Source organism: Entelurus aequoreus, linkage group LG01 (assembly GCF_033978785.1).
Source record: "Entelurus aequoreus isolate RoL-2023_Sb linkage group LG01, RoL_Eaeq_v1.1, whole genome shotgun sequence".
Taxonomy (NCBI): domain Eukaryota; kingdom Metazoa; phylum Chordata; class Actinopteri; order Syngnathiformes; family Syngnathidae; genus Entelurus; species Entelurus aequoreus.
The window spans coordinates 69,722,226-69,749,741 of record NC_084731.1 but is presented as its reverse complement, the minus strand read 5'-3'; the positions used below and the strand labels follow the sequence as shown (position 1 = coordinate 69,749,741).

Sequence of the window (27,516 nt, the reverse complement as noted above, 5' to 3'; positions counted from 1 at the left end):
TGAAGTGGAGTCCTAACTGTTTTTTTGGGGGACACCTAGTGGTCACAATAATTCATGAAGTTATGATCATGACGCAGTAAGTTGAATGAGGCAGACACGTTTGTTACTGGATACTTTCTAATATTGCCTTGTAGACTTTGTATGTGTAAGTAAAATGTCTCTGTAATTATTTATTTATATTGACACATGTCACCTTTTATTGTTCAATGATTATTACCTATGTCTAGCTTGTATGCTATTGTGTGCTTAGCTGTTGCGTAGCTGCTAGCTCCTAGTAGCCTATAGCCTAGCATGTTTACATTTTGTAAAAGACTTTATAGAAATATAATAAATTGTGTGTTTATAGGAGGACATTTAGATGTTAACTGGCTGTCCAGCTTAGCACAAGTAAACACTCTGCAGGACTGCTTGTATCGCACATGACATCACACACAAGTAAACACTCTGCATGACTGCTCGTATCGCACATGATATCACACAAAAGTAAACACTCTGCAGGACTGCTTGTATCGCATATGATATCACACACAAGTAAACACTCTGCAGGACTGCTCGTATCGCACATGATATCACACACAAGTAAACACTCTGCAGGACTGCTTGTATCGCACATGATATCACACACACAAGTAAACACGCTGCAGGACTGCTTGTATCGCACATGACATCACACACAAGTAAACACTCTGCATGACTGCTCGTATCACACATATCACACACAAGTAAACACTCTGCAGGACTGATTGTATCGCACATGATATCACACACACAAGTAAACACGCTGCAGGACTGCTTGTATCGCACATGACATCACACACAAGTAAACACTCTGCAGGACTGCTCGTATCGCACATGATATCACACACAAGTAAACACTCTGCAGGACTGCTTGTATCGCACATGATATCACACACACAAGTAAACACGCTGCAGGACTGCTTGTATTGCACATGATATAACACACAAGTAAACACTCTGCAGGACTGCTCGTATCGCACATGATATCACACACAAGTAAACACTCTGCAGGACTGCTTGTATCGCACCTGATATCACACACAAGTAAACAGCTTGTATCGCACATGATATCACACACAAGTAAACTCTCTGCAGGACTGCTCGTATCGCACATGATATCACACACAAGTAAACACCCTGCAGGACTGCTTGTATCGCACATGATATCACACACACAAGTAAACACGCTGCAGGACTGCTTGTATCGTACATGATATCATACAAGTAAAGACTCTGCAGGACTACTTATATCGCACATGATATCACACACAAGTAAACACTCTGCAGGACTGCTTGTATCGCACATTATATCACACACAAGTAAACACTCTGCAGGACTGCTTATATCGCACATATCACACACACACAAGTAAACACGCTGCAGGACTGCTTGTGTCGCACATGATATCACACACACAAGTAAACACGCTGCAGGACTGCTTGTATCGCACATGATATCACACATTTTACGAGCTAGCACATATAATTTGATACTTTTTATTGATGATATCATAATGATATCCGATATCAATATTGTATCAAGACAATTAATCAATTTAATGTTAGCAATCTTAAAAGCATTTCTTAGATAAAGTAGCATTTTAACGTTCTCAAGTGTAAAAATAAGTTAACCACAGATAATTATAAAACATAAAACCAATTAAAAGCTTACTTAACCCTCATTTGATGCTCGGGAGGCAAGTTATTTGCCATAAAAACTACAAAAAGATGCGAGACTTCTTTTGTTATTATCAAGGCAGCCATGTTGTACTGAGCAGCCAGGACAAACTACTTTCCAATACGTAACATGACTGCTTCTATGGCCATTGTCACAGTTTCAAAAACAACAACAAAGGAGTTGATTCTTTACACAACTGGCAACCTCTGGGTCAAAGTGTGAGCACTCCTGTCATATTAAGGATCTTTTTTCAAAATGATTTAAATGCTATTTATTTATATTCTCTCAGACGGTTGGAGAGGGACCCAAGTCAAGTAAGTGGAAGTTGGTTCTTGCAAACACAAAGTGCTCCTGTCTTATAGAGGATCTTTGACACACACTGCTAGCAAGGAGTTACCCATGATGGTGAGTTTGCGCGGGCGCTGCTTGGAGGTGATGACCTGCAGCGAGGGCGCGATGGACTGGATGCGGATGATGGGCTGGTTGGGGTCGTAGGTCCCGGGCACGGCCAGCTCCAGGTCGCGACACATCAGCAGCTTGGGCGACACGTACTGCAGCTCTAGGGATGTGAGCTGGAAGGACATTTGGGAAAATGTATTCTCTTTAAAAAAGGTGCAGGGTTTAAAACTAAAGATACAGTCGTGGTCAAAAGTGTACATACACTTGTAAAGAACATAATTTCATGGCTGTCTTGAGTTTCCAATCATTTCTACAACTCTTATTTTTTTGTGATTGGAGCACATACTTGTTGGTCACAAAAAACATTCATGAAGTTTGGTTCTTTTATGAATTTATTATGGGTCTACTGAAAATGTGACCAAATCTGCTCACATTTTAAGTTGGACTTAATTCCGAGCCTGAGGTTTTCATTTGGGCTTACCTGGGGCAACTGTTTGGAGATGCGTCTGAAGACGTGGTAGTACAGGTCCCAGGCCTGGGTCAGGTCTTTCACGTTTCCAGAGCGCATGTACTTCCTGCACCAGTCCTGAGCCTCCATCAGGTCTCTGCCGTACGCCTTCAACATCCATCAACATTTAGTTCATGTAAAATACATTTGAAAAAGTTCAATTCTGCAAAATCCTGAATTTGTCCAGTTGGACTTTCCCGAGGATGCCTTTGACCCCAACCTGCCAGAGACGCACCTGATTGAAGGAGGTCTCCTTCAGGGTCTGTGGGCCCCTCTCCATCATGGCGTGCAGAGGCTCCAGGACGGCGAACATGCCTTTGACGTTGCGCTCCCCGAAGTAGAGTCGTGACGCCTCCTCCAGGCCCTCGTGCCACATCTCGTGCCACAGGATGGCCACCCGGATTAGCTCCTCGCTCACCTGGGACCCAAGACGGGCGAGAGGACCTTGAAACACTTGCAAACTCGGGACAGAAGACTTTTGTGTGGTCTATGACAGTACAGAACATTTAGTACGGCACTGAGACTACGTGTGACAACCACTGGAGTCATAGCTAACGGCCGTGCTAAGGAGGAGGCGGAGTTTGAAAAGACTCTTCCGTCTTGTTTGAGAACACTTGGCCTTCCCAGTGAAATAATGAGAGGAAAGACTAACACTCCTGGCAGTTTACGTCTGGGGTGCCCAAACTTTTTGACTTGGGGGGCCGCATGGGGCTAAAAAATGTATACAAAGTATATATGTATATATACAGTATGTACGGGTATATATATATATACAGACATACGTATGTATATATGTATGTTTTTATATACATATTATGTATGTATATATGTATGTGTACGTAGTTGTGTGTATATATATATATATATATATATATATATATATATATATATATATATATATATATATATATATATATATATATATATATATATATATATATATATATATACAGTATGTATAGTCAAGGTTTCTGTGGTTTATTCGTTATACAGTGCTCAATACCAGGGTAGAGCGGAATACACGTTAGGTCAAGAAAAACACAGAGGCTATTTCATCCCTACAAGCCTGTTTACAGGCTTGTAGGGATGAAATAACCTCTGTGTTTTTCTTGACCTAACGTACATATATATGTATATATGTGTCATAATATAATGGATATATAATTAATATAATTGAATATTAAGAGTATGTGAAAGTTGGACTCCTACCTTGTTTACTTACATAACAACATCCTTAAAGTGTTGTAATCAATCACAAATATCAAGCAGCAAAAGTGCACCAAACATGGATAAGTGTGGGGATAGTGTTTTGCATGTTTCCCATTATACATTGTAGTGGATTTAAAGGGTGTCATTTTGAATTATGTGTGTTGTTTGGACATTTTTTTTTATAAAATCCACAAAGTTGAGTCAGCAGGTTGTGTTATGTGTTGACTTTTTGTGTTGGTTTATTTGCACCATAAGTGGGAAAGGTTGTTTGGATTGAGTCATATAAGTTAATGCTGTCAATGCTAACTTTGAGGTAAAATTCATGGTCATTGATGTGGAATTACTGACACTGCCCACAAGATGGCTGCAAATTAGACTGTCAGCTATTTAAAATACAACTGTTAGCACCCCAGGGGGAAAATTCTGTATTACACTGACCCGCGGCCTGTAGCTTGGACACCCTTGGTTTACGTCACCTCATAGGACTATAGACCTGCAAGACTGTACCATGATTGCCTGCTGGACCAGCGTGTTGCAGTGTTCGCACATGTTCTTCAGGATCTTGTTGGCGGCGTTGTGGCGAGCCGTGGTGGTGGACTTGGAGGCCACGGTCAGCGGGTAGATCAGCGCCTGGCGAGGGGGCGGGCCCAGATGCAATCACCAGTCCCAACATCAGGTTTTGGTTGTAGAAGCAGACTTACTTGGGGATGGTAGCGGCCGATGTCTGTGAGCAGCTGGTGGATGAGGCGACCCACCAGAGCACGAGGAGTGTCGATTCGAGCGATGAGTTGCGGGATCACCTAAAATAGCACAAGGTCGATTAGGAGTGGTAATAGCTATTTTTGGTGACACCTAGTGGTCACAATAATCCACAAAGTTAAGCTCATGATGCAGTAAATTTAATGATGCGGGCACTTTTGTTACTGGATACTTTCTAACACTGCCTTGGAGACTTTTTGTACGAGTAAGTAATATGTAACTATAATTATTTGATACTTGTATATACTGACAAATGTCACCTTTTATTGTTCAATGATTATTACCTATATCTAGCTTGTGTGCTATTGTGTGCTTATCCGTTGTGTAGCTGCTAGCTCCTAGTAGCCTATAGCCTAGCATGTTTACCTTTTGTAAATTACTTTAGTGAAATAGGATAAAATGTGTGTCTATTGGAGGACACTTTAATGTTAAATGTCCGTCCAGCTTTGAACAGCATGTGCGATACAGCAGGACTGCTTGTATCGCACATTGATTGATTGATTGAGACTTTTATTAGTAGGTTGCACACATGATATCGCACACAAGTAAACACGCTGCTGGACTGCTCGTAAACCACAAATCATTACACACAAGTAAACACACTGCAGGACTACTTGTATTGCACATGACATCAAACACGTAAACACGCCGCAAGACTATTTGTATCACACATATTACTGCACACAAGTAAACACGCTGCAGGACTGGTTGTATCGCATATGATATCACACACAAGTAAACGCTGCAAGACTGCTTGTATCGCATATTATATCACACATAAGTAAACAGTGCAACTTTGCTTGTATCGCACATGATATCACACACAAGTGAACACTGCTTGTATCACATGATATCACACACAAGTAAACACGCTGCAGGACTGCTGGTATCACACATGATATCACACACAAGTAAACACGCTGCAGGACTGCATGTATCGCACATGATATCACACACAAGTAAACACTGCAGGACAGCTTGTATCACACATTATATCACACAAGTAAACACTGTAGGACTGCTTGTGTCGCACATGATATCACACACAAGTAAACACTGCAGGGTGCATGTATCGCACATGATATCACACACAAGTAAACACTGCAGGGCTGCATGTACCGCACATGATATCACACACAAGTAAAAACGCTGCAGGACTGCTGGTATCACACACAAGTAAACACGCTAAAGGACTGCATGTATCGCACATGATATCACACACAAGTAAACACTGCAGGACTGCTTGTTTCACACATGATATCACACACAAGTAAACACTGTAGGACTGCTTGTATCGCACATGATATCACACACAAGTAAACACTCTGCAGAACTGCATGTATTGCACATGATATCACACACAAGTAAACACTCTGCAGAACTGCTTATATCGCACAATATATCACACACAAGCAAACACTGCAAAACTACTTGTATCGCACATTATATCACACAAGTAAACACTGCAAACCGGATTGTATCGCACATGATATCGCACACAAGTAAACACTGTAGGACTGCTTGTATTGCACATATCACACACAAGTAAACACTCTGCAGAACTGCTTGTATTGCACAAGATATCACACACAAGTAAACATTGCAAGACAGCTTGTTACACACATGATATCACACACAAGTAAACTCTGCAGAACTGTTTGTATCGCACAAGATATCACACACAAGTAAACATTGCAAGACTGCTTGTATCACACATGATATCACACACAAGTAAACACTGTATGACTGCTTGTATTGCACACATCACACACAAGTAAACACTCTGCTTGTATCGCACATTATATCGCACACAAGTAAACATGCTGCAAGACTGCTTGTATCGCACATTATATCACACAAGTGAACACTGCAGGGCTGCTTGTATCGCACATGATATCGTACACAAGTAAATACTCGTGAAGATTTTGACAGGGTGGGGCACGGGTTATGAATAATAACAGGTTTAATAATAAGAACATAAAACCTATAATGGGACGCCGTGGCTCAGATGATAGAGCAACCGTTCCAGCAACTTGAGGGCTCTCGGTTTGATTGCAGCCTCTGCCATCCACAATGAATGGTGGTGGTGGTGGGCGGGGCATATTAGCAGTCTACCGCAGGGCAGCTGTGGCTTCAAATGTAGCTTACCACCATCAATGTCTGAATGTGGCCTCTCAGGTCTCTGTCAAGTGCTTTGAGTGTCGAGAAAAGGGCTATATAAATCTAATTCACTATTAATATTAGTTATAAACTATATTAGGGCCTCAAAGTGTGATGTGGAAACGCAATGCATTATGGGTCTTGCTGGACTCTGAAGAGCTTGTTTACACGGCTGAATGCAAGACTCTGTCCTAAAGTTGTCTTCTTTTCTTTAAAAGTGTAAAAACTGCCACAATTATTGTCTTGGTAGCTTTAAGAAAAAACAATATTTGGTGAGATTTGTCTCATTTCAAGCGCAGAAGCAAAGGCAAAAGAAGTCAGGTTAGTGAGTTAATAATGAGATGTCGACTAGCCTGGATAGCAGCCGTAAGACCATCAAACATGACTTTTAACACCATCTCCTGGTACATGTTGTGAGACCATCAAACAGGACTTTTAACATCACCTGGTACATGTTGTGAGACCATCAAACATGACTTTTAACACCATCTCCTGGTACATGTTGTGAGACCATCAAACATGACTTTTAACATCACCTGGTACATGTTGTGAGACCATCAAACATGACTTTTAACACCATCTCCTGGTACATGTTGTGAGACCATCAAACATGACTTTTAACACCATCACCTGGTACATGTTGTGAGACCATCAAACATGACTTTTAACACCATCTCCTGGTACATGTTGTGAGACCATCAAACAGGACTTTTAACATCACCTGGTACATGTTGTGAGACCATCAAACATGACTTTTAACACCATCTCCTGGTACATGTTGTGAGACCATCAAACAGGACTTTTAACATCACCTGGTACATGTGAGACCATCAAACATGACTTTTAACACCATCTCCTGGTACATGTTGTGAGACCATCAAACATGACTTTTAACATCACCTGGTACATGTTGTGAGACCATCAAACATGACTTTTAACACCATCTCCTGGTACATGTTGTGAGACCATCAAACAGGATTTTTAACACCATCACCTGGTACATGTTGTGAGACCATCAAACATGTCGTAGCACGATCCATTTTATTCCAGTTTGTTGCTCGCTTTCACCTTGTAAACAAATACTTCATGCAGCAAGCATGTCTGCCCAGCCCCCACAATGCATTGCAAATACACCTGGCCTTCCCAGCACAGAGGAATAGGATCAGTTTGGGGAGGTTTTGAAAAGGTGGAGGTACTGGTTATGAATAATAAGACATTAACATTAAAACTATAACAGGTAATAACATACAAACTATAATATTTAGACAAAGGAATGGCAGTGTTGTTTTAAAATGTGCAATTAAAGAACTGGTTTCCCTAATCAGGAGTATAGTTATATTCTTCATTCCTGAACACCTTTCTTAAACAGGGTTGGGTGTTGTATGCGTAAAAAGGCTCCATCTGGTTTGTTTGTCTAAAAAATAATTATATTTTGTATGTAATTTAGTTTTTATTGACATCCAGCATCAGACATTTCTATCCATTACATCATATTTGCATACATCTATTGTCTGCCCTAACTGTCAAAATCATATATTTTTGTTTATACAGTCGTGCTCATAAATTTACATACCGTGGGAGAATTTATGATTTCTTGGCCATTCCTCAGAGATTATGAATGATAACACAAAAACCTTTCTTCCACTCATGCTTAATGGTTGTGTGAAGCTATTTATTGGCAAACAACTGTGTTCACTCTTTTTAAATCAAAATGACAAAAGAAAGTACGCAAATGACCCTGATCAAAAGTTTACATACCCCAGTGACTTTGATCTGATAACATGCACAAAAGTTGACACAAACAGGTTTGAATGGCTAATCAAGGTTCCAATCCTCAACTGTGATCTGTTTGTTTGTAATTAATGTGTGTGTATAAAAGGTCAGTGAGTTTCTGGGCTTCTGACAGACCATTGCATCTTTCATCCAGTGCTACACAGATGTTTCTGAATTCTGAGTCATGGGGAAGGCAAAATAATTGTCAAAGGATCTGCGAGAAAAGGTAATTGAACTGCATAAAACAGGAAAAGGGTATAAAAAGCTATCCAAGGAATTGAGAATGCCAATCAGCAGTGTTCAAACGCTGAATAAGAAGTGGAAAATTAGGGATTCAGGTAGACCAGCAAAGATTTCAGCCACAACTGCCAGGAAAATTGTTCGAGATGCAAAGAAAAATCCACAAATAAATGAAACTGAAATACAGGACTCTCTGAAAAATTGTGGTGTGGCTGTTTCAAGATGCACAATAAGGAGGCACTTGAAGAAAAATGAGCTGCAAGGTCGAGTATCCTCCTACGGTGTGTAGTGAAGCATGTTTAGCTATTCCTCGTCCTCCAGTGATAATGGGACAATGGGACGGCGTGGCGAAGTTGGTAGAGTGGCTGTGCCAGCAATCGGAGTGTTGCTGGTTACTGGGGTTCAATTCCCACCTTCTACCTTCCTAGTCATGTCCGTTGTGTCCTTGGGCAAGACACTTCACCCTTTGCCTCTGATGGCTGCTGGTTAGCGCCTTGCATGGCAGCTCCCGCCATCAGTGTGTGAATGTGTGTGTGAATGGGTAATGGGTAATACTGTCAAAGCGCTTTGAGTACCTTGAAGGTAGAAAAGCGCTATACAAGTATAACCCATTTATCATTTATTTATATAATGTTACTTGTAAGAAACGTACTTTATTTGTCGCCATGGAGATGAGGATTAGTGATTTAGAAGTACCTAAAACACTGCTGACTGCGGATGGATGTTTTCTGCTAGTTAGCTAGCCATGTCTTAAAGCACCTCTTCCTGAGGGTTTCAGTGTTATAACTTCACCTTTATCTTTACTTTTTACACCAAAATGCATCTGTTCTCCCTTTTCTGTCTACACTCTGTGTCTGCTTGTAAGTACTCTGTGTGTGGGCGCTGCCGAACATGCTCCTCTGCTCGTAAAACCAGCAATGTCACGACGTGACGACGCGCCGTCATGCCCGTTAAAAAGAAAAAAAAGTAACCGGTACTTTTTAGAGGCGGTATAGTACCGAATATGATTCATTACTTTACCGTACAACTCCAATAGGGATGGATCTTTTTTACACAGTCCAATCACTAATTGGAGAAAATAAAATCAGGCCTATGGGGTGTGACATAATTGACCCAGTATGAAGTGAATTTCTCCAATTTATAATTAAAAAATGCCTTTATTGTCTCCATTTGATAAATGTCCACTGTGATTCCCAAAAAGGCTTTTAAGTAAGTTTTTGGAAAGAGTTCTAAAAATGACAGATGGTTTATCAAATATGTTAAGTTTGATAAAAAATTGACATGTATTTAGCGTTAGTTCCTACATGCCAAATGATATTACAAATTGCACAAAAACAATGAGTAAAAAAAGTCCAAGAATCTTTACTTGCAGCCAGGTGTCTATCTGGATGGTCTTGATGCCCTCCACCAGGCCCTCGTTCACCTCAGGCCAGTGGCCGTAGTCGAACCACAGAGTCAGGACCCTTCAAGGCACAAAGATAAACAAGCGGTGGCCACTGGAGGTCCTCCTAGACCACTCACCTGAGCGTGTCCTGCAGGTTGTTGCCCCGGGACAGGGAGATGGAGCGGAAGAAGCCCTGGACTGCAGGAACTGTGTAGAGGAGCAAGGTCTTGGACAGGTCCTGTGTGGACAACAATGTCTTCATGAAGCCAGTCAGGCCAAGAGGAGAACACATGACAACTTGAACTTACACTCGCATAAACATTCACACAAATTCATTTTAAGACGTGCAGCGAAGCCTGCCTCTTTTCTTTTCTTTTTTTTAACAAAGTTGTTCTTTATGAAGTGGTGGACGATTACATCTAGGTGTGTCAAACTCAAGGCCCCGGGGGTCAGATCTGGCCCCCCACATCATTTTATGACGACCGCCAAAGCCTCAAAATATTATGCGTTAATAAAGTACTTTATTTATCCCTTATTTCCATTTTGACATTAAAAAAATACATTAACTGCATTCGATTGCATATCTTTTAAACTTTACTATTATATATGTATATATATGTATATATATAATGAAAGAAATTATTCTATCATATATTCCAAAATAAATACTTAAAAATCTGCTTGACTTCTGATATCAAAGCATCAACTTGTAAACTAAAAATGACAACAGACTTTACGATAAAGTTCTGGTGACTAGTTTTGACCATGAAAACAACTTTGCTACAGTTTTCCATGTACAAAAATACATGATAAAAAACAACCACCGAAGATTTTACAGATAAAAAACTGGGAGCTATGTTGCATGAATTTTATTGTGAAAAAACAGTGGTACAGTTTTTCCACTCCATTAGCAGTAATATGATATATATAAAAACACCGTCAAATTTACGGTAAAATTCCAAGGACTAAGCTACCAGTTTTTTTTACAGTAAAATAAATTGTTTTGTTTTGTAAAAAAATATATACCGTATTTTTCAGACTTTAAGCTGCTACTTTTTTCCTACGCTTTGAACTCTACGGCTTATAAAACGCTAAGGCCAATTAATGGATTTTCTTCGCTAACGACCGTACTGTTTTGTATTCAACAAATAGTTTTTAACAGCGACAGAGACGCTAAAAAGGTGTGTTTTTGTTCATGCTGTGGCGCCATCTTTTGGACGAGTTCACTCACTGCATGGGCTGCGGGTTGAAAATGTACTTCCTGTTTCGAGCCTTCAACCGGAAGTGAAACCGTCCATAGCGATTCCACTCGTGTGGACTCTTCATTCATCATTTCAAGCAACGTTTGTAAGTTTTACAATATAACTTAAACTATTCATACTTAATAAACCGTCCCCCCCATCAAGTCTCGAGTTTTGTGTGTTGTATATGATCAATACATGTAACAATAAAGTTTCATTCATTTATTCATATTTGTGATGTGATACCACTGAATTATCTTCAAACCGATACAAAATAAAATTCAGGCTGGTTATCGGCGATACCGATCCGAAACTGCAAATATACCAAATGTGTCTGCTAAAATGTAAAAAGTTATGTTTTTTTGTTAAAAATAATAACTTATCTATCTAAAAATACAACAGTAAAAATATAAGAAGAAAAAAGCTAAACATCACAATGTAATGAGAAAAAGATGAATCTTTAAAATAATAGTAATAATAATATAAAGTACTTAGTCACCTATAGCAGAAAGTTTTGACTTTAAATATATATAATATCTGTTTTTAGCATTTTTTCTAAAAATATCAAAATGGTCGCCCCACTCTTGACTTTTCAGTATGCGGCCCTTGGTAGAAACATTTTAGACACCCCTAATCTAAAATATTAGAAGATCTCAAAATAAAAATAAAATATACTTAAAATGTAAAAAAAAAAGTTTAGTTTGTTAATTCAATCGAAAAAATAAAATGCTTACTTATGAATTCATTGAAAAAATATTAGCTCTCAAAATAAAAATAAAATATACTTAAAATATAGACAAAGTTTTGTTTGTCAATTATTTTTAATAAATACAATATTACTCACTTGTGAATTAATTACAAAAATGTTTAGCTCTCAAAATAAAAATAAAATAAACTTAAAATATAAACAAAGTTTAGTTTGTTAATTAATTTTTAAAAAAATCGCAACAAGAATTAAGTAGAAAAATATTAGAAGCTCTCAAAATAAAAATAAAATATACTAAAAATATAGACAAAGTTTAGTCCGTTAATTTAAAAAAATGAAATAATACTCACTTATGAATTGATTTAAAAAATATTCAGCTTTCAAAATAACAATAAATATACTTAAAATATAAACAAAGTTTAATTTGTTAATTAATTTTAAAAAATACCAACAAGAATTAAGTAGAAACATATTAGAAGCTCTCAAAATAAAAATGAAATATACAAAAAATATAAACAATGTTTAGTTTGTTAATAATAATAAAAATAAAAAAAAATACTCTGTATAGCTCGGTTGGTAGAGTGGCCGTGCCAGCAACTTGAGGGTTCCAGGTTCGATCCCCGCTTCCGCCATCCTGGTCACTGCCGTTGTGTCCTTGGGCAAGACACTTTACCCACCTGCTCCCAGTGCCACCCACACTGGTTTAAATGTAACTTAGATATTGGGTTTCACGATGTAAAGCGCTTTGAGTCACTAGAGAAAAAGCGCTGTATAAATATAATTCACTTCACTTCACTTCACTCACTTATGAATTAATTTAAAAAATGTTTAGCTCTCAAAATAAAAATAAAATATACTTAAAGTATAAACAAAGTTTATTTGTCAATTTAAAAAAAATTACAAACAGGAATTAATTAGAAAAATATTAGAAGCTCCCAAAATAAAAATAAAATATACTTAAAATGTAGACAAAGTTTAGTTCGTTAATTAATTTAAAAAATAATACTAACTAATTAATTAATTTGAAAAATAACAACAAACCTAATAAGCACTGTTACAGTAAATGTGTAATTGAACATTAATATTTTAGTACAGGCAGAATTTTGGACATACAAAGTTATGCAGTTACACAATTATATTATTCATAACTTTATTCTGTTCTTATATGGAAAAAAAGAACATTAAAAAAATGTAAGAAAAAAGAGTGAAAAAATGGGTATGTAATGAGAAAAAGCTGAAATGTTGTAACTAATGATTGATAATAATATACTTAGTCACCAATAATACAACAATATCTGTTTTAGCATTTTTTAAAATTTATATAAAATATATATATGGTCCCCGCGTACATTGACTTTTCAGGAAGAGGCCCTTGGTGAAAAAGTGTGGACACCCCTGATCTAAAGTATCAAAAGTATCGATATTTTAATTTGACGATGGATATTAGAGCATAAAGATCTGGCATCAGCGGTATCGATATTTCAGTATCGATCCACACTCACTCATTCATATGCATGATGTAATAACATAGACTTGCAAAATGACACAGATTAGTGTGTGTGTGTTTGTGTGTGCGTGTGTGTGTGTGACTTTGGCGATTCGTAGACAAAAAATATTGTTAAGTAGAACAGGATTAAAATGAAATAGCACGTCCATGGAAATGGTGGCGTTAAAAGAGCTAAGTGCTGATTGTTTATTATCTTGGTAACTTTGGCAGACATAATAATAATATAAGTGCTGATTGGTTATTATCTCGGTAACTTTAGCAGACATAATAATAATAATATAAGTGCTGATTGGTTATTATCTTGGTAACTTTGGCAGACATAATAATATAAGTGTTGATTGGTTATTATCTTGCTAACTTTGGAAGACATAATAATAATAATATAAGTGCTGATTGGTTATTATCTTGGTAACTTTGGCAGACATAATGATAATATAAGTGCTGATTGGTTATTATCTTGGTAACTTTGGCAGACATAATAATAATATAAGTGTTGATTGGTTATTATCTTGCTAACTTTGGCAGACATAATAATAATAATATAAGTGATGATTGGTTATTATCTTGGTAACTTTGGCAGACATTAATAATAATATAAGTGCTGATTGGTTATTATCTTGATAACTTTGGCAGACATAATAATAATAATATAAGTGCTGATTGGTTATTATCTTGGTAACTTCGGCAGACATTATTAATAATATAAGTGCTGATTGGTTATTATCTTGGTAACATTGGCAGACATAATAATAATATAGGTGCTGATTGGTTATTATCTTGGTAACATTGGCAGACATAATAATAATATAAGTGCTGATTGGTTATTATCTTGGTAACATTGGCTTACATAATAATAATATAAGTGCTGATTGGTTATTATCTTGCTAACTTTGGCAGACATAATAATATCATAAGTGTTGATTAGTTAATATCTTGGTAACTTTTGCATCAATTTTAATAAAATGATGACTTTATGAATAGATGGGCTTAATTTTGACCAACCTCATTGACTTTTTTCTGTCCAGGACTGTGCTCACTGCCGTCCACCTCGCTGTCGCTGTTGCTGGCCTCGCTGTTGGCGCTGGCCCCGCTGGCGTGCCGCAGCTTCTTCTTCTCATCGCGGGCCTGGTTCTGGTGCTTGTAGTGGAGCACTGCCTCAAAGTTCATCACGGCCCACGCGTGCCACGCCTGGAAATAAAAAACATCCTCTGAAATCTTTGATATCATCAGACGAGGCACCACTCTGAGTCATTTAAATCAGGGGTGTTCACGGTCTGGCCCGCAGGCTGTTTTAACATTCTAAAAATAATATTGCAAAAATAACATAAAAAAGTGGAATAAAAGAGCAAACGGGTGAAATGTAACGAGAGAAAGTTGCAATACTGACACTAATAACACAGATCTGCCAAGCAGGCTGTTTTTTTCTTTAAAACTGTTATTGCTCAAAAAATAATAATAAATTAAAATCAATGTTGTTATGAATTATTGACATATTAAAGGCTCCAATTACTTCACATCAAATATTACACTTTGAAATATTATGTGAGAAAAATGTTGCATATTTTGCGTTTTTGCCATATAACAAGTATTCATTAACATACTGTAAAAGAGCATAAAACATTTGAAAAAATAAAAAAAAACTTCATATCGACAGATAGATTTAAAGTTGATATCAAAATTTAAGTGTTGAAAGTTTAAAAAAAAAAAGTACGACCTATTTTTAACACTTTTTAGGTGGGACCATTTTGGATCGCCAAGAATTTTAGTAATTGCTCAAAAATAATTATTTAAAATCAATGTTGTTATGAATGATTTACATATTTAAGGCTCCAATTACTTCACACCAATTATTCAACTTTGAACATGTTTTTTGAGGAAAATATTGCATATTTTGTGTTTGCAATATAAAAAAGTATTCTTTAACAAAAAGGGCATAAAACATTTAAAAAAAACAACTTTATATACAAATAGATCTGAAGTGGATCTAGAGATTTAAGTGTTCAAAGTAAAAAAATATATATATATATGGAATTTTTTAACACTTTTATGAGCGGGACCCTTTTGGATCGTCAAGAATTTTAGTGTGATTTTTTTATTTTCTTAGACTCATTACTAAAACAAAATAATAGTGAGCCAAAATCAGTGTTGTTATGAATTATTGACATATTTAAGGCTCCAAGTACTTCACATCAAATATTACACTATAACATTTTTATGTGGGAACATTGTGCACATGTTTGTGTGTTTGCCATTAAAACTTAGTTTTAACACGACAAAAACAGCATGAAACAAACATACAAAAAAAAACATAAAAATAAAAAAAAATTATAATCGACAGAAAGATTCGAAGTTCATCTAGAGCAGGGGTCACCAACCTTTTTGAAACCAAGGGCTACTTCTTGGGTACTGATTAATGCGAAGGCTACCAGTTAGATACACACTTAAATAAATTGCCAGAAGTAGCCAATTTGCTCAATTTACCTTTAACTCTGTTATTATTAATAATTAATGATATTTATCTTTGTGGAAACACTGATCATCTTAAAGATTTCTCACAATAAATATATATAGAAACAGATAAATATCAATATGCAACACTTTATTTTTATATTTTCTCTAAGTGCACATTTTTCAAATTGAACATTTTCAAATGATCACTTCTAAGACAGTCTTGTGAAATCACAATATCCCATTTTAACTAGCTAGCCACTAACATTTTTTAACAAATCATGAATTACTTTGCACCATGTTTGTACAAATAATAACTCATGTAAAATACAAAAGTAAACTCAAATTTTTAAATCATGTCACACTTTGAACTGGACACCACATCTGTTATCTGTTTCTTTGTCAGTTAGTGGGAAGCCTGGCATTGCATGCTGTTAACTAGTGTGTTGTACTCTGGTGTGTAACTTGACACTGCAACTCTGAGTGAGTCTTGCAGATGTGCATCAGTGAGGCGTGTTCTGTGTTTGTTCTTGATGAAGTTCATGTCAGAAAAGGCTGATTCACAAAGATAAGATTTTTCCTCATTGTTTGCGGAACCTTCTTAATCTTTTGGACATATTTTCACAGCAATCTGGCCTTAAGCTTAATTATGATAAATGTAAAATGTTAAGGATCGGAAATCTAAAGGGAACGTCCTTTCGAATGGAATGCAAAGTGCCTGTTTTGTGGACAGATGGACCAGTTAACATACTTGGTGTTGTTGTCCCAGAAAATCTGGAAGATCTAGGCTCAGTAAATTATGATAATCGACTAAGAAAGCCGGACAAAATTATGCAATTATGGAAAGGGAAATCCCTAACCTTGTATGGTAAATTGTCTATTGCCAACTCGTTAATTATTCCTCAGTTTATTTATTTGTTTTTGTCATTACCAGCTCCATCACAAAACTTTTTTAAGATTTATGAGCGGAGGGTCTTCGATTTTGTCTGGAACGGCAAACCAGAAAAGATTAAAAGAAAGGTTTTGTACAAAGAGTATGAATATGGGGGCCTGAAACTTCTCAACCTTGAAGCTATGTGTCTGTCTTTAAAAGCATCAATTGTTCCAAAGATGTATTTAAACATTGAGTGGTACACAAATGTCCTGTTGGACAAAAAACATGTACTGTATCAAAAGAAATGGTATCCTTTTTTACAAGTGATCCCCTCCCAGAGAGTCTGCTGGGAAACATGGCGGGGTTCATAAAGGAAACAATCCACTCATAGTGGTGTTTTCAATTTTATGTGCCAGAAAAAAGAGACGATATTTTGCAGCAGTTAATATGGATGAACTCTAATATTGTAATAGATGAAAAGCCTTTCTTTTGGAAAAATATGTTTGAAAGAGGAATCATTTTTGTCAATGATATTATCAATGAGAATGGTAAAATTATGAAGTATGATGAATTTAGAGCTATGTATGGTGATGCTTGCTCAAGCTTTTCATTTTATCAACTAACTGGAGTAATTGGGAAAAGATGGAAACAAATAATTAATTATGGAACTACTAAATTATTAGTTTGTAAACCTCTAATAAGAAATTCTAGTTGGCAAAAAGGAACTAAAATAAATAGAAAAATATATAATTTTTATTTAATAAAGAAATCTTTGAAGGCTGCCTCATACAACACAAATGGAAAATGGGAGGACTTTTTTGACTGCCCGTTGCCATGGGATGCCATATTCAAACTAATCTATAAAACCACTATCAATGTGCAAAATCGTTATTTTCAAATTAAAATTATTTATAACTTCTTACCCACAGGGAAAATGTTAAAATTATGGAATATGACAGAGTCAGATGATTGCCGATTTTGTTGTCAGGAGCCTGAATCCACCCTGCATTTGTTTTGGTATTGTCATATTGTGTCTTTGTTTTGGGTGGAAGTTGAAAAAATGTGTTTAAGGATTGGTTTGTTTGTGAAGCTTAATGTGGTTTCTGATATTTTAGGAGAGTTCATTGACAATCATGATTTAGTCAATTTAATTATAGTACTCTGTAAAATGTTTATTTTTAAGGCCAAAATCAGATATTCACTTAGTATTACTTTCTTTAAAACATTTATTCAGTATTTTCTAACTTTAGAAAGTTACATGGTTGAAAACGATAATGATGCGAAAAAACATTAAAAAAAAGATGAGAAGTCCTCAAAGGCTTATTTTGAAAGTATAATTATGTTTATAGATTATATGATATCTGTTGTTGTGTTCCCTAATTTGAGTGACCTGGACATAATCTGGACTGTACATAAATGCTTATTTTGAAAATGTAATTTTGTTTATAAATTATATGCAATCTGTTGTGTTCCCTAATTTTTTTCTGTGTACATGAATGAAGGTGTCTGTTGCTGAGTCCGACTTGGACATTATCTGCACTGGGCCTGGTTTAAAAAACCCTTTAAACAAATCTAATTTCATTGACAACCTGGTCTGTTGAAGATAAGGCCCTTTTTAAAAAATAAAAAAAAAATAAGATAAATAAATAAAAAACATTTTCTTAGATAAAAAATAAAGTAAAACAATATAAAAATAATTACATAAAAAATAGTAATTAATGAAAATGTTAGTGGACCAGCAGCCTATACAATCATGTGTGCTTCAGGGACTGTGTCCCTTGCAGATGTGTTGTCTATGTTGTGGGAACCAGAATATTGGTAGCAGAAAGAATTAACCCCTTTTGTGTGAGTGGGTGTGGATGAGTGTGCATGGGGGAGGTTGTTTGGGTTGATGCACTGATTGAAAGTGTATCTTGTGTTTTTTCTATGTAGATTTAATTTTTAAAAAAAGAAGAATTTATTTATTTATTTATTTTTTAGAACAGGCCCGCGGGCGACTCATCTGGTCCTTACGGGCGACCTGGTGCCCGCGGGCACCGCGTTGGTGACCACTGATCTAGAGATTTAAATGTTGAAAAAAAAAAGTACAATTTGTGTGGGACCCTTTTGCATGCCCAATAATTTGTGGGATTTTTTTTTTTTAACTCATTACTAAAAAAAAAAAAAGAATTAAAATCAATGTTGTTATGAATTATTGACATATTTAAGGCTTCAATTACTTTGCATCAAATATTACACTTTGAACATCTTTTTGGGCAAAATATTGCATATTTTCTGTTTTTGCCATATAAAAAACGTATAAAAGTATTTCTTTAACAAAAAGGGCAGAAACATTAAAAAAAACACTTTATATCGACAGATAAATCTGAAATTGATCTAGTGATTTAAGTGTTGACAAAAAAAGTAGCACTTATATTTAACACATTTATGAGTGGGATCCTTTTGGATCCCAAATATTTTGTTTATTTTTTTTTTAAAAGGTCATTGCTCAAAAAATAATAATGAATCAAAATCAATGTTGTTATGAATTATTGACATATTTTAGGCTCCAATTACTTCACATCAAATATTACACTTTAACATATTTATGTGGGAATATTGTGCACATGTTTGTGTGTTTGCCATTAACACTTAGTTTTACATGACAAAAACAGCATAAAACATACATACAAAAAAACCCATAAAAATAATTAAAAAATTATTATCGACAGATAGATTTGAAGTTCATCTAGAGATTTAAATGTTAAAAAAAATAAAATTGTGTGGGACCCTTTTGGATCCCCAATAATTTGTGGGATTTTTATTTTTTAACTCATCACTAAAACAAAATAATAATGAATTAAAATCACTGTTGTTATGAATTATTGACATATTTAAGGCTCCAATTACGTCACATCAAATATTACACTTTGAATTTTTTTTTAAAGGGAAATGTTGCATACTTTGTGTTTTGGCCGTACAAAAAAGTATTTCTTTAACAAAAAGAGCATAAAACATTTAAAAAAGAAAACTATATCGACAGATAGATCTAAAAGTTGATCTAGAGATTTAAATGTGTAAAAAAAAGTAGATCTTATTTTTAACACATTTATAAGTGGGACCCTTTTGGATACCTAAGATTTTTGTGTGGTATTTTTTTTTGAAACTGTCTGCGCAAAAATAATAATGAATCAAAATCAATGTTGTTATGAATTATTGACATATTTAAGGTTAGAATTACTTCACATCAAATATTACACTTTGAACATTTGTTTGGGGAAAATGTTGCATATTTTCTGTTTTCTAACAAAAAGGGCATACAGCATTTGAAACAAACATGGACAGTTAAATGTAAAGTTGATGTAGAGATTCAAGTGTTGATAAAGGATGTTGATCACATTTTTTATCAAAATGTTTACGACCGAGGCCTCTCTGGGTCCTCGGGACCAAACTTGAGAGGGGCTCTAAGGGTTTAAAAAAATGGATATATGGTATTGGTTTTGCAAATGAGAGGTATGAGAAGGTGTGAGGTGCTGACCTTGTACCAGCTGCGGTCGTGCTCGGTGGAGTGGCTGTAGTACTGCAGAACTTTGGGGATGGTGCTCTCGTTGATGCCCTGCAGGCTCAGCTGCCACTCGCCCAGCTTCAGGAAGCATCTGCGCGGCAAACATGGAGGTCAGAGGTCATCAACACTAGGCGCTCCATGCTGAGGTCACACGGGGTCAGAGGTCGATCAGTTTCAGCGGCAACAGTCAATATAAGTCTTGACACACCCCAGAAAATAACAAGTTTATGCTGACTTATATTAATACATCTTATATTTAAGACCATTTGTAATGTTTTTATATTTATTATTGTTATCATATTGTAAACTATCATATTATTAACTAATGAATACTACTGTACCAATGAATACTATATTAATACATCTTATATTCAAGATAATTTTTAACCAAAAATACACAATGTTTTATATTTATTATTGTTATCATATTGTAAACTATACTAATGAATACATAAAAAATAATAATTCATATCATTCAGTATCTTAATGTAAATAATGCTATTTTTACTTATGTACTTTTCTTTATATTTCTCAAGCTGCCGAACCTCTCTTTAAGTCCTCTGGCACCCTATAAGAAGGGCATACTTTAAACATAGCAAAACATTTATTTTCATTTCGGCACACCGTTATTTTGCACTACACATTTGAAGTCACCTACACTTATTTTAATATAAACAGTCGTGGTCAAAAGTTTACATCCACTTGTAAAGAACATAATGTCATGGCTGTCTTGAGTTTGCAATCATTTCTACAACTCTTATTTTTTTGTGATAGAGTGATTGGAGCACATACTTGTTGGTCACAAAAACATTCATGAAGTTTGGTTCTTTTAGAAATGTATTATGGGTCTACTGAAAATGTGAGCAAATCTGCTGGGTCAAAAGTATACATACAGCAATGTTAATATTTGCTTACATGTCCTCTGGCAAGTTTCACTGCAATAAGGCGCTTTTGGTAGCCATCCACAAGCTTCTGCTTGAGTTTTTGACCACTCCTCTTGACAAAATTGGTGCAGTTCAGCTAAATGTGTTGGTTTTCTGACATGGACTTGTTTCTTCAGCATTGTCCACACGTTTAAGTCAGGACTTTGGGAAGGCCATTCTAAAACCTTCATTCTAGCCTGATTTAGCCATTCCTTTACCACTTTTGGTGTGTGTTTGGGGTCATTGTTCTGTTGGAACACCCAACTGCGCCCAAGACCCAACCTCCGGGCTGATGATTTTAGCTTGTCCTGAAGAATTTGGAGGTAATCCTCCTTTTTCATTGTTCCATTTAAAGCACCAGTTCCATTGGCAGCAAAACAGGCCCAGAGCATAATACTACCACCATGCTTGACGGTAGGTGTGGTGTTCCTGGGATTAAAGGCCTCACCTTTTCTCCTCCAAACATATTGCTGGGTATTGTGGCCAAACAGCTCCATTTTTGTTTCATCTGACCATAGAACTTTCCTCCAGAAGGTCTTATCTTTGTCCATGTGATGTCAGGTTAAACAAAAATGGAGCTGTTTGGCCACAATACCCAGCAATATGTTTGGAGGAGAAAAGGTGAGGCCTTTAATCCCAGGAACACAATTCCTACCGTCAAGCATGGTGGTAATAGTATTATGATTTGGGTTTGTTTTACTGCCAATGGAACTGGTGGCAAAATCAGGCTTGAATTAAGGTTTTAGAATGTGTGGACAATGCTGAAGAAACAAGTCCATGTCAGAAAACCAACAAACTTAGCTGAACTGCACCAATTTTGTCAAGGAAGAGTGGTCAAAAATTCAAGCAGAAGCTTGTGGATGGCTACCAAAAGCGCCTTATTGCAGTGAAACTTGCCAAAGGACATGTAAGCAAATATTAACATTGCTGTATGTATACTTTTGACCCAGCAGATTTGCTCACATTTTCAGTAGACCCATAATAAATTAATAAAAGAACCAAACTTCATGAATGTTTTTTGTGACCAAAAAGTATGTGCTCCAATCACTCTATCACAAAAAAATAAGAGTTGTAGAAATGATTGGAAACTCAAGACAGCCATGACATTATGTTCTTTACAATTGTATGTAAACTTTTGACCACGACTGTATATACTAATAATTTGTATATTTTCCATTATCATTTTGTGTCTTTATTTTTTGTCATACATTTGTTTCAATTTCCTCCATTTTGTCAAGAAATTATGCATAGTCAAAATGATAAATACAACATATTTGATAAAATATCTAAATACAAAATAATTTAGTTCAGATCAGTGGTTCTCAAACTTTTTTACCACCTCAGAAAACTCTTCCAAGTACCATTAAACACAGTAGCATAGTAGGCCCAAGTATTCATTAAAAACAAGGCAGAGGTTTTATTTAGCAAGTATATTTCATATATTTAACATTGCACACAGTTTGAACAGTAGTAACACTGTGTTACTGTAATAAGTGATTCTTTGGCGTACCACTAGATGGAGCCCGCGTACCAGTTTGAGAAGCACTGGTTTAATTTTTCAAATTTTTTTAGTTATTTCCAAACCTTTTTAAATGATTGCTGGTATTCTTTTAACGACTCAAAAACAGGTTGACTCATGAAAAGTTTGCAGATGGACTAAAAGGTTGCATAAGTCAAGACAGTTTCCTCGGTTGGAGCCAGCAGGCGACACGTTTGACTCCGCCCATCCAGCAGGCGCTGGTGTGCATGGAGGCTGACGAGCATGGCACACACGTGTTGTTGTGGTCTGCTCCGTCCAGCATCCCACGGTCCAAGCCCCCTTTTGTAAATTGTTGTGGGGGAGATTATGTCATTTCTGCTGAGCGCTTTTCCATGCGAGAGGATTTCACGTGTCGGGAGAAAGAAAAAAAGTGTTGCAAATTGCAAAAAGGTTGAGAGGGAAAAGATCTGTTTGAGGGAGAAATGTGTTGTAGGAGTGAGCTCAGGAATACCAAGAAGGATTCTTTGGGCCGGGGGAGCTTAGCTTGGACCTCCAGGTGTGCTCCGGACCACCTTAGACTGACAGTCCTGGTCTGACATCAGAAAAGATGTCCTATTTGGGAGGATGGATGCAGTTTTCCCCAAAATAGACTGTTCCATTTTGACTTTTGTTGGTCGGCTGTTTGTGCGTTCGTTTGGTGAGTTGTTTGTTTGGTTGTTTGATTGGTCGGTTGTTTGTTAGATTGGTCAGTTGTTTGTTTGGTCGTTTGATAGGTCAGTTGTTTGTTTGGTCGTTTGATTGGTCAGTTGTTTGTTTGGTCGTTTGATTTGTCAGTTGTTTGATTGGTCGGTCAATTGGTCAGTTGTTTGTTTGGTCGTTCGATTGGTCGGTCATTTGGTCAGTTGTTTGTTCGTTCGGTTGTTCATTCAGTCATTTGTTCGGCCATTAGATTGTTTGGTCGGTGGTTTCTTCAGTTGTCCGTAATTTTTTTTGGTCGCTTGTTAATTTGTTCGCTTGTTTAGTTGGGCGTTCATTTGGCCGTTCGTTCATTTGGCCGTTCGTTCATTTGGCAGTTCGTTCATTTGGCCGTTCGTTTGTGCGTTCATTTGGTCAGTTGTTTGGTCGTTAGTTAAGTTTGGTCGTTCGTTTGGTCGTTACATTGTTGGGTCGGTGGTTTGGTCAGTCGTTTGGTTGGTCGTTTCATCAGTTTTTCGTTCGTTTGGTTGGTTGCTCATTTGGTCGTTCGTTTCTTTGGTCAGTCGTGTGTTTGGTCAGTAGTTCCGTTTGGTAGTTTGTTCGGCCATTACATAGTTGGATTGGTCGTTTGGTCGGCCGTTTCATCGGTTGTTCGTTGGTTTGGTCGGTTGTTCATTTGGTCGTATCTTTGGTCAATCGTTTCTTTTGTCAGTTGTGTGCTTGGTAGTTCGTGTGTTTGGTGGGTCGTTCCGTTTGGTCGTTTGGTTGGCCGTTTCATCGGTTGTTCGTTAGTTTGGTCGATTGTTCATTTGGTGGTATCTTTGGTCATTCGTTTCTTTTGTCAGTTGTGAGCTTGGTTGTTGATGTGTTTGGTGGGTTGTTCCGTTTGGTGGGTGTTCCGTCGTTTGTTCAGCCTTTACATTGTTTGGTCGGTCGTTTCTTTGGTCGTTCGTTTCTTTGGTCAGTCGTGTGTTTGGTCGGTCGTTCCGTTTGGTCGGTCGTTCCGTTTGGCGGTTAGATTGTTTGGTCAGTCGTTTCATCTGTCGTTCATTTGGTCAGTCGTTTCATTGGTCGTTCATTTGTTGTTACGTTTGTTTGGTCGTTTGTTTATATTTTTGGTCATTTCTTTGTTTGGTCATTCATTTGTTCATTCCTTTGGTCAGTCAGTTCAATGTGTGTTTGGTTGTTTGGTCAGTCGGTCATTCATTCATTTGTTCGGTCAGTGGGTCAGTTTGCTATCAAAACACCACTGTGCGGATTTTCATGAAATGACAGAAATGGGACAAGGAACATGTGATTAGTTTTTGGGGCTGATCCGGATCATTTCTACTACCTTACCTTACGTGGGTCTGGGCCGAGGACACATTTTGCCGACCGATATATTGTCCTACAATTATTTGCTGATAAACAATATTAATGTCAGCATTATTTTGTCACTAAATTAAGCACTAATGTAATCATAATGTAAAATAATAACGCAAGTAACCATTTAAAAGGATATAAACTTTTTTTTCTCATCACTGTATACTAGAATTGTTTACCATAGTACTGTAATTGGTAACTAACTTTGTTATCCTAAATAAAAAAAGAAACAAAAACATAAATTGCTCTCATTTCTGGAAGCCAAATGTTACCTTAAATAAATATCTTAGAGAGCAATTGTTTCCTAGCTGTCTTTCTGTTTGTTGCCAACACGGCATTCTCGCTCGTTAGTCCGTGTTGATGGGCTCATATTGCCCATCCAGTTTGAAGCTGAAATAATCCCACAACTGGACATTTGTCTTTGTCAGCATATTTTTTTCCTCTTAATTTTTGTGACCTTGCGAAACTTCTCACAAGCGAGTGGCGGGTAGGGAGGTCATGTCTGTGAATCCTGTGTGTGCCACATGGCGGCCCCTCTCTGCGCCCACCCAGACCAAGATTGTGGATGACTGAAAAGAGGGCTCAGTGCGTACAATTGATTCTACTGTTAAATAAACGCGCTTTGGTGCTGAGAGCGATGCACAGAGTGACACCTCTTTCTCCTCGTTTGACGTGAGAGACAAAGAAAATGTAGCAATGTATCCATGCCTGCAAAGTTATCGACTTTATTTTTATTTATTGTTCCATTTCTTGACTTAGCGACCGTGGGCCCAGGTCAGGTCCAACTTCACGTGTACGTTTGGAGGCTGAACATCAGTGAGTGAGTGTGCTCGCCGCCCCGCCTCCGCCCACAGAGACAAAGACAGGGGATGACTGACAGGAGGGTTTGCTCAGTTGATCTCGTTTGGTTAGAGAGCTGCTGACACCGAAGCAAAGAGTGAACCCTCTTGCAACTGGCTGGAAAGCGAGGCACGAAGCAAACAAACACGCACAAACATTAGCATTTACTTCATTCTAATTATTATTTGGGGTCTGTTAGTTAGGAGCGTAGCTCAAACAGTTACCAGCGGATTTTAATGAAACTTTCAGGACATGTCAGAAGTGGAATAAGGAACAAGTGATTACATTTTGGGGCTGATCCGAATCACCATCTGGATTCTGTTAAAAATGTTTACTTTTAGGAGATGGGATGCAGGTATGCGCTCTTTAAGTTCAATCTACATTGGTGGAATTGTATCACTGACAGTAAACCTTCTCAAATATATTATTGCACCCTCTTTCCCTGTTTACTGTTGGTTTCCATGGGCACTGATTCTCCTCACCTGTCTTTGTTTAGCAATTAGTGTTCCCACCAGGTGATCACTCCCCTTTATAGTTCACCCAGCACTAGTTGCTGGGTCAACAGTCTGGCTCGGTATTGGGTCTGCTGACACCTGCTCCGTCCACGGCGACAGACGAGCCGCCTGCCTTGCCTCTGGCGCCGCGTCCGACGGTTTCTACGACGACGTTTTCCTCGCATCCGACGTTTTCCACGACGACGTCTTCCTTGCCTCTGACGTCTTCCTTGCCTCTGACGTCTTCCTCGCCTCCGACGTCTTCCACGACGACGTCTTCCTCCTCGCCTCTGACGTCTTCCATGACGTCTTCCTCCTCGCCTCCGACGTCTTCCTCCTCGCCTCCGACGTCTTCCACGTCTTCCTGCTCGCCTCCGACGTCTTCCACGACGTCTTCCTGCTCGCCTCCGACGTCTTTCACGATGTCTTCCTCCTCGCCTCCGACGTCTTCCACGACGTCTTCCATGACGTCTTCCACGACGTCTTCCATGACGTCTTCCTCGTCTCCGGCGGGCCGCACCCGGGCGCCGCCCACTTCCTCGTCTCCGGTGGGCCGCACCCCGACGCCGCCCACTTCCTCGTCTCCGGTGGGCCGCACCCCGACGCCGCCCACTTCCTCGTCTCCGGTGGGCCGCAACACGGTGCCGCCCACCTCCTCGTCTCCGGCGGGCCGCACCCCGTCGCCGCCCACCTCCTCGTCTCCGGTTGGCCGCAACACGGCGACGCCCACTTCCTCGTCTCCAGTGGGCCGCACCCCGTCGCCGCCCACCTCCTCGTCTCCGGCGGGCCGCACCCCGACGCCGCCCACTTCCTCGTCTCCGGTGGGCCGCAACACGGCGCCGCCCACCTCCACGTCTCCGGCGGGCCGCACCCCGTCGCCGCCCACCTCCTCGTCTCCGGCGGGCCGCACCCCGACGCCGCCCACGTCCTCGTCTCCGGTGGGCCGCACCCCGACGCCGCCTACTTCCTCGTCTCCGGTGGGCCACAACACGGCGCCGCCCACCTCCTCGTCTCCGGCGGGCCGCACCCCGTCGCCGCCCACCTCCTCGTCTCCGGCGGGCCGCACCCCGTCGCTGCCCACCTCCTCGTTTCCGGCGGGCCGCACCCCGACGCCGCCCACTTCCTCGTCTCCGGTTGGCCGCAACACGGCGCCGCCCACTTCCTCGTCTCCGGTGGGCCGCACCCCGTCGCCGCCCACCTCCACGTCTCCGGCGGGCCGCACCCCGTCGCCGCCCACCTCCTCGTCTCCGGCGGGCCGCACCCCGACGCCGCC

At 38.4% G+C, this 27,516-nt stretch overlaps 1 protein-coding gene across 1 annotated transcript in view; it reads right to left on the bottom strand.

Moving 5' to 3' along the window:
- The window catches only part of LOC133656329 (serine/threonine-protein kinase mTOR-like), a 274,420-nt gene that overhangs the window by 61,692 nt on the left and 185,212 nt on the right, over positions 1-27,516 (bottom strand). The window contains exons 20-28 of the mRNA XM_062057364.1: positions 20,422-20,539; positions 14,585-14,770; positions 10,266-10,366; positions 10,111-10,207; positions 4,514-4,612; positions 4,320-4,442; positions 2,839-3,021; positions 2,577-2,711; positions 2,094-2,268 (exon numbers count right to left, since the gene is read on the bottom strand). Coding sequence (XP_061913348.1) covers positions 2,094-2,268; positions 2,577-2,711; positions 2,839-3,021; positions 4,320-4,442; positions 4,514-4,612; positions 10,111-10,207; positions 10,266-10,366; positions 14,585-14,770; positions 20,422-20,539 — 1,217 coding nt within the window. The remainder of the gene's footprint in view (positions 1-2,093; positions 2,269-2,576; positions 2,712-2,838; positions 3,022-4,319; positions 4,443-4,513; positions 4,613-10,110; positions 10,208-10,265; positions 10,367-14,584; positions 14,771-20,421; positions 20,540-27,516) is intronic.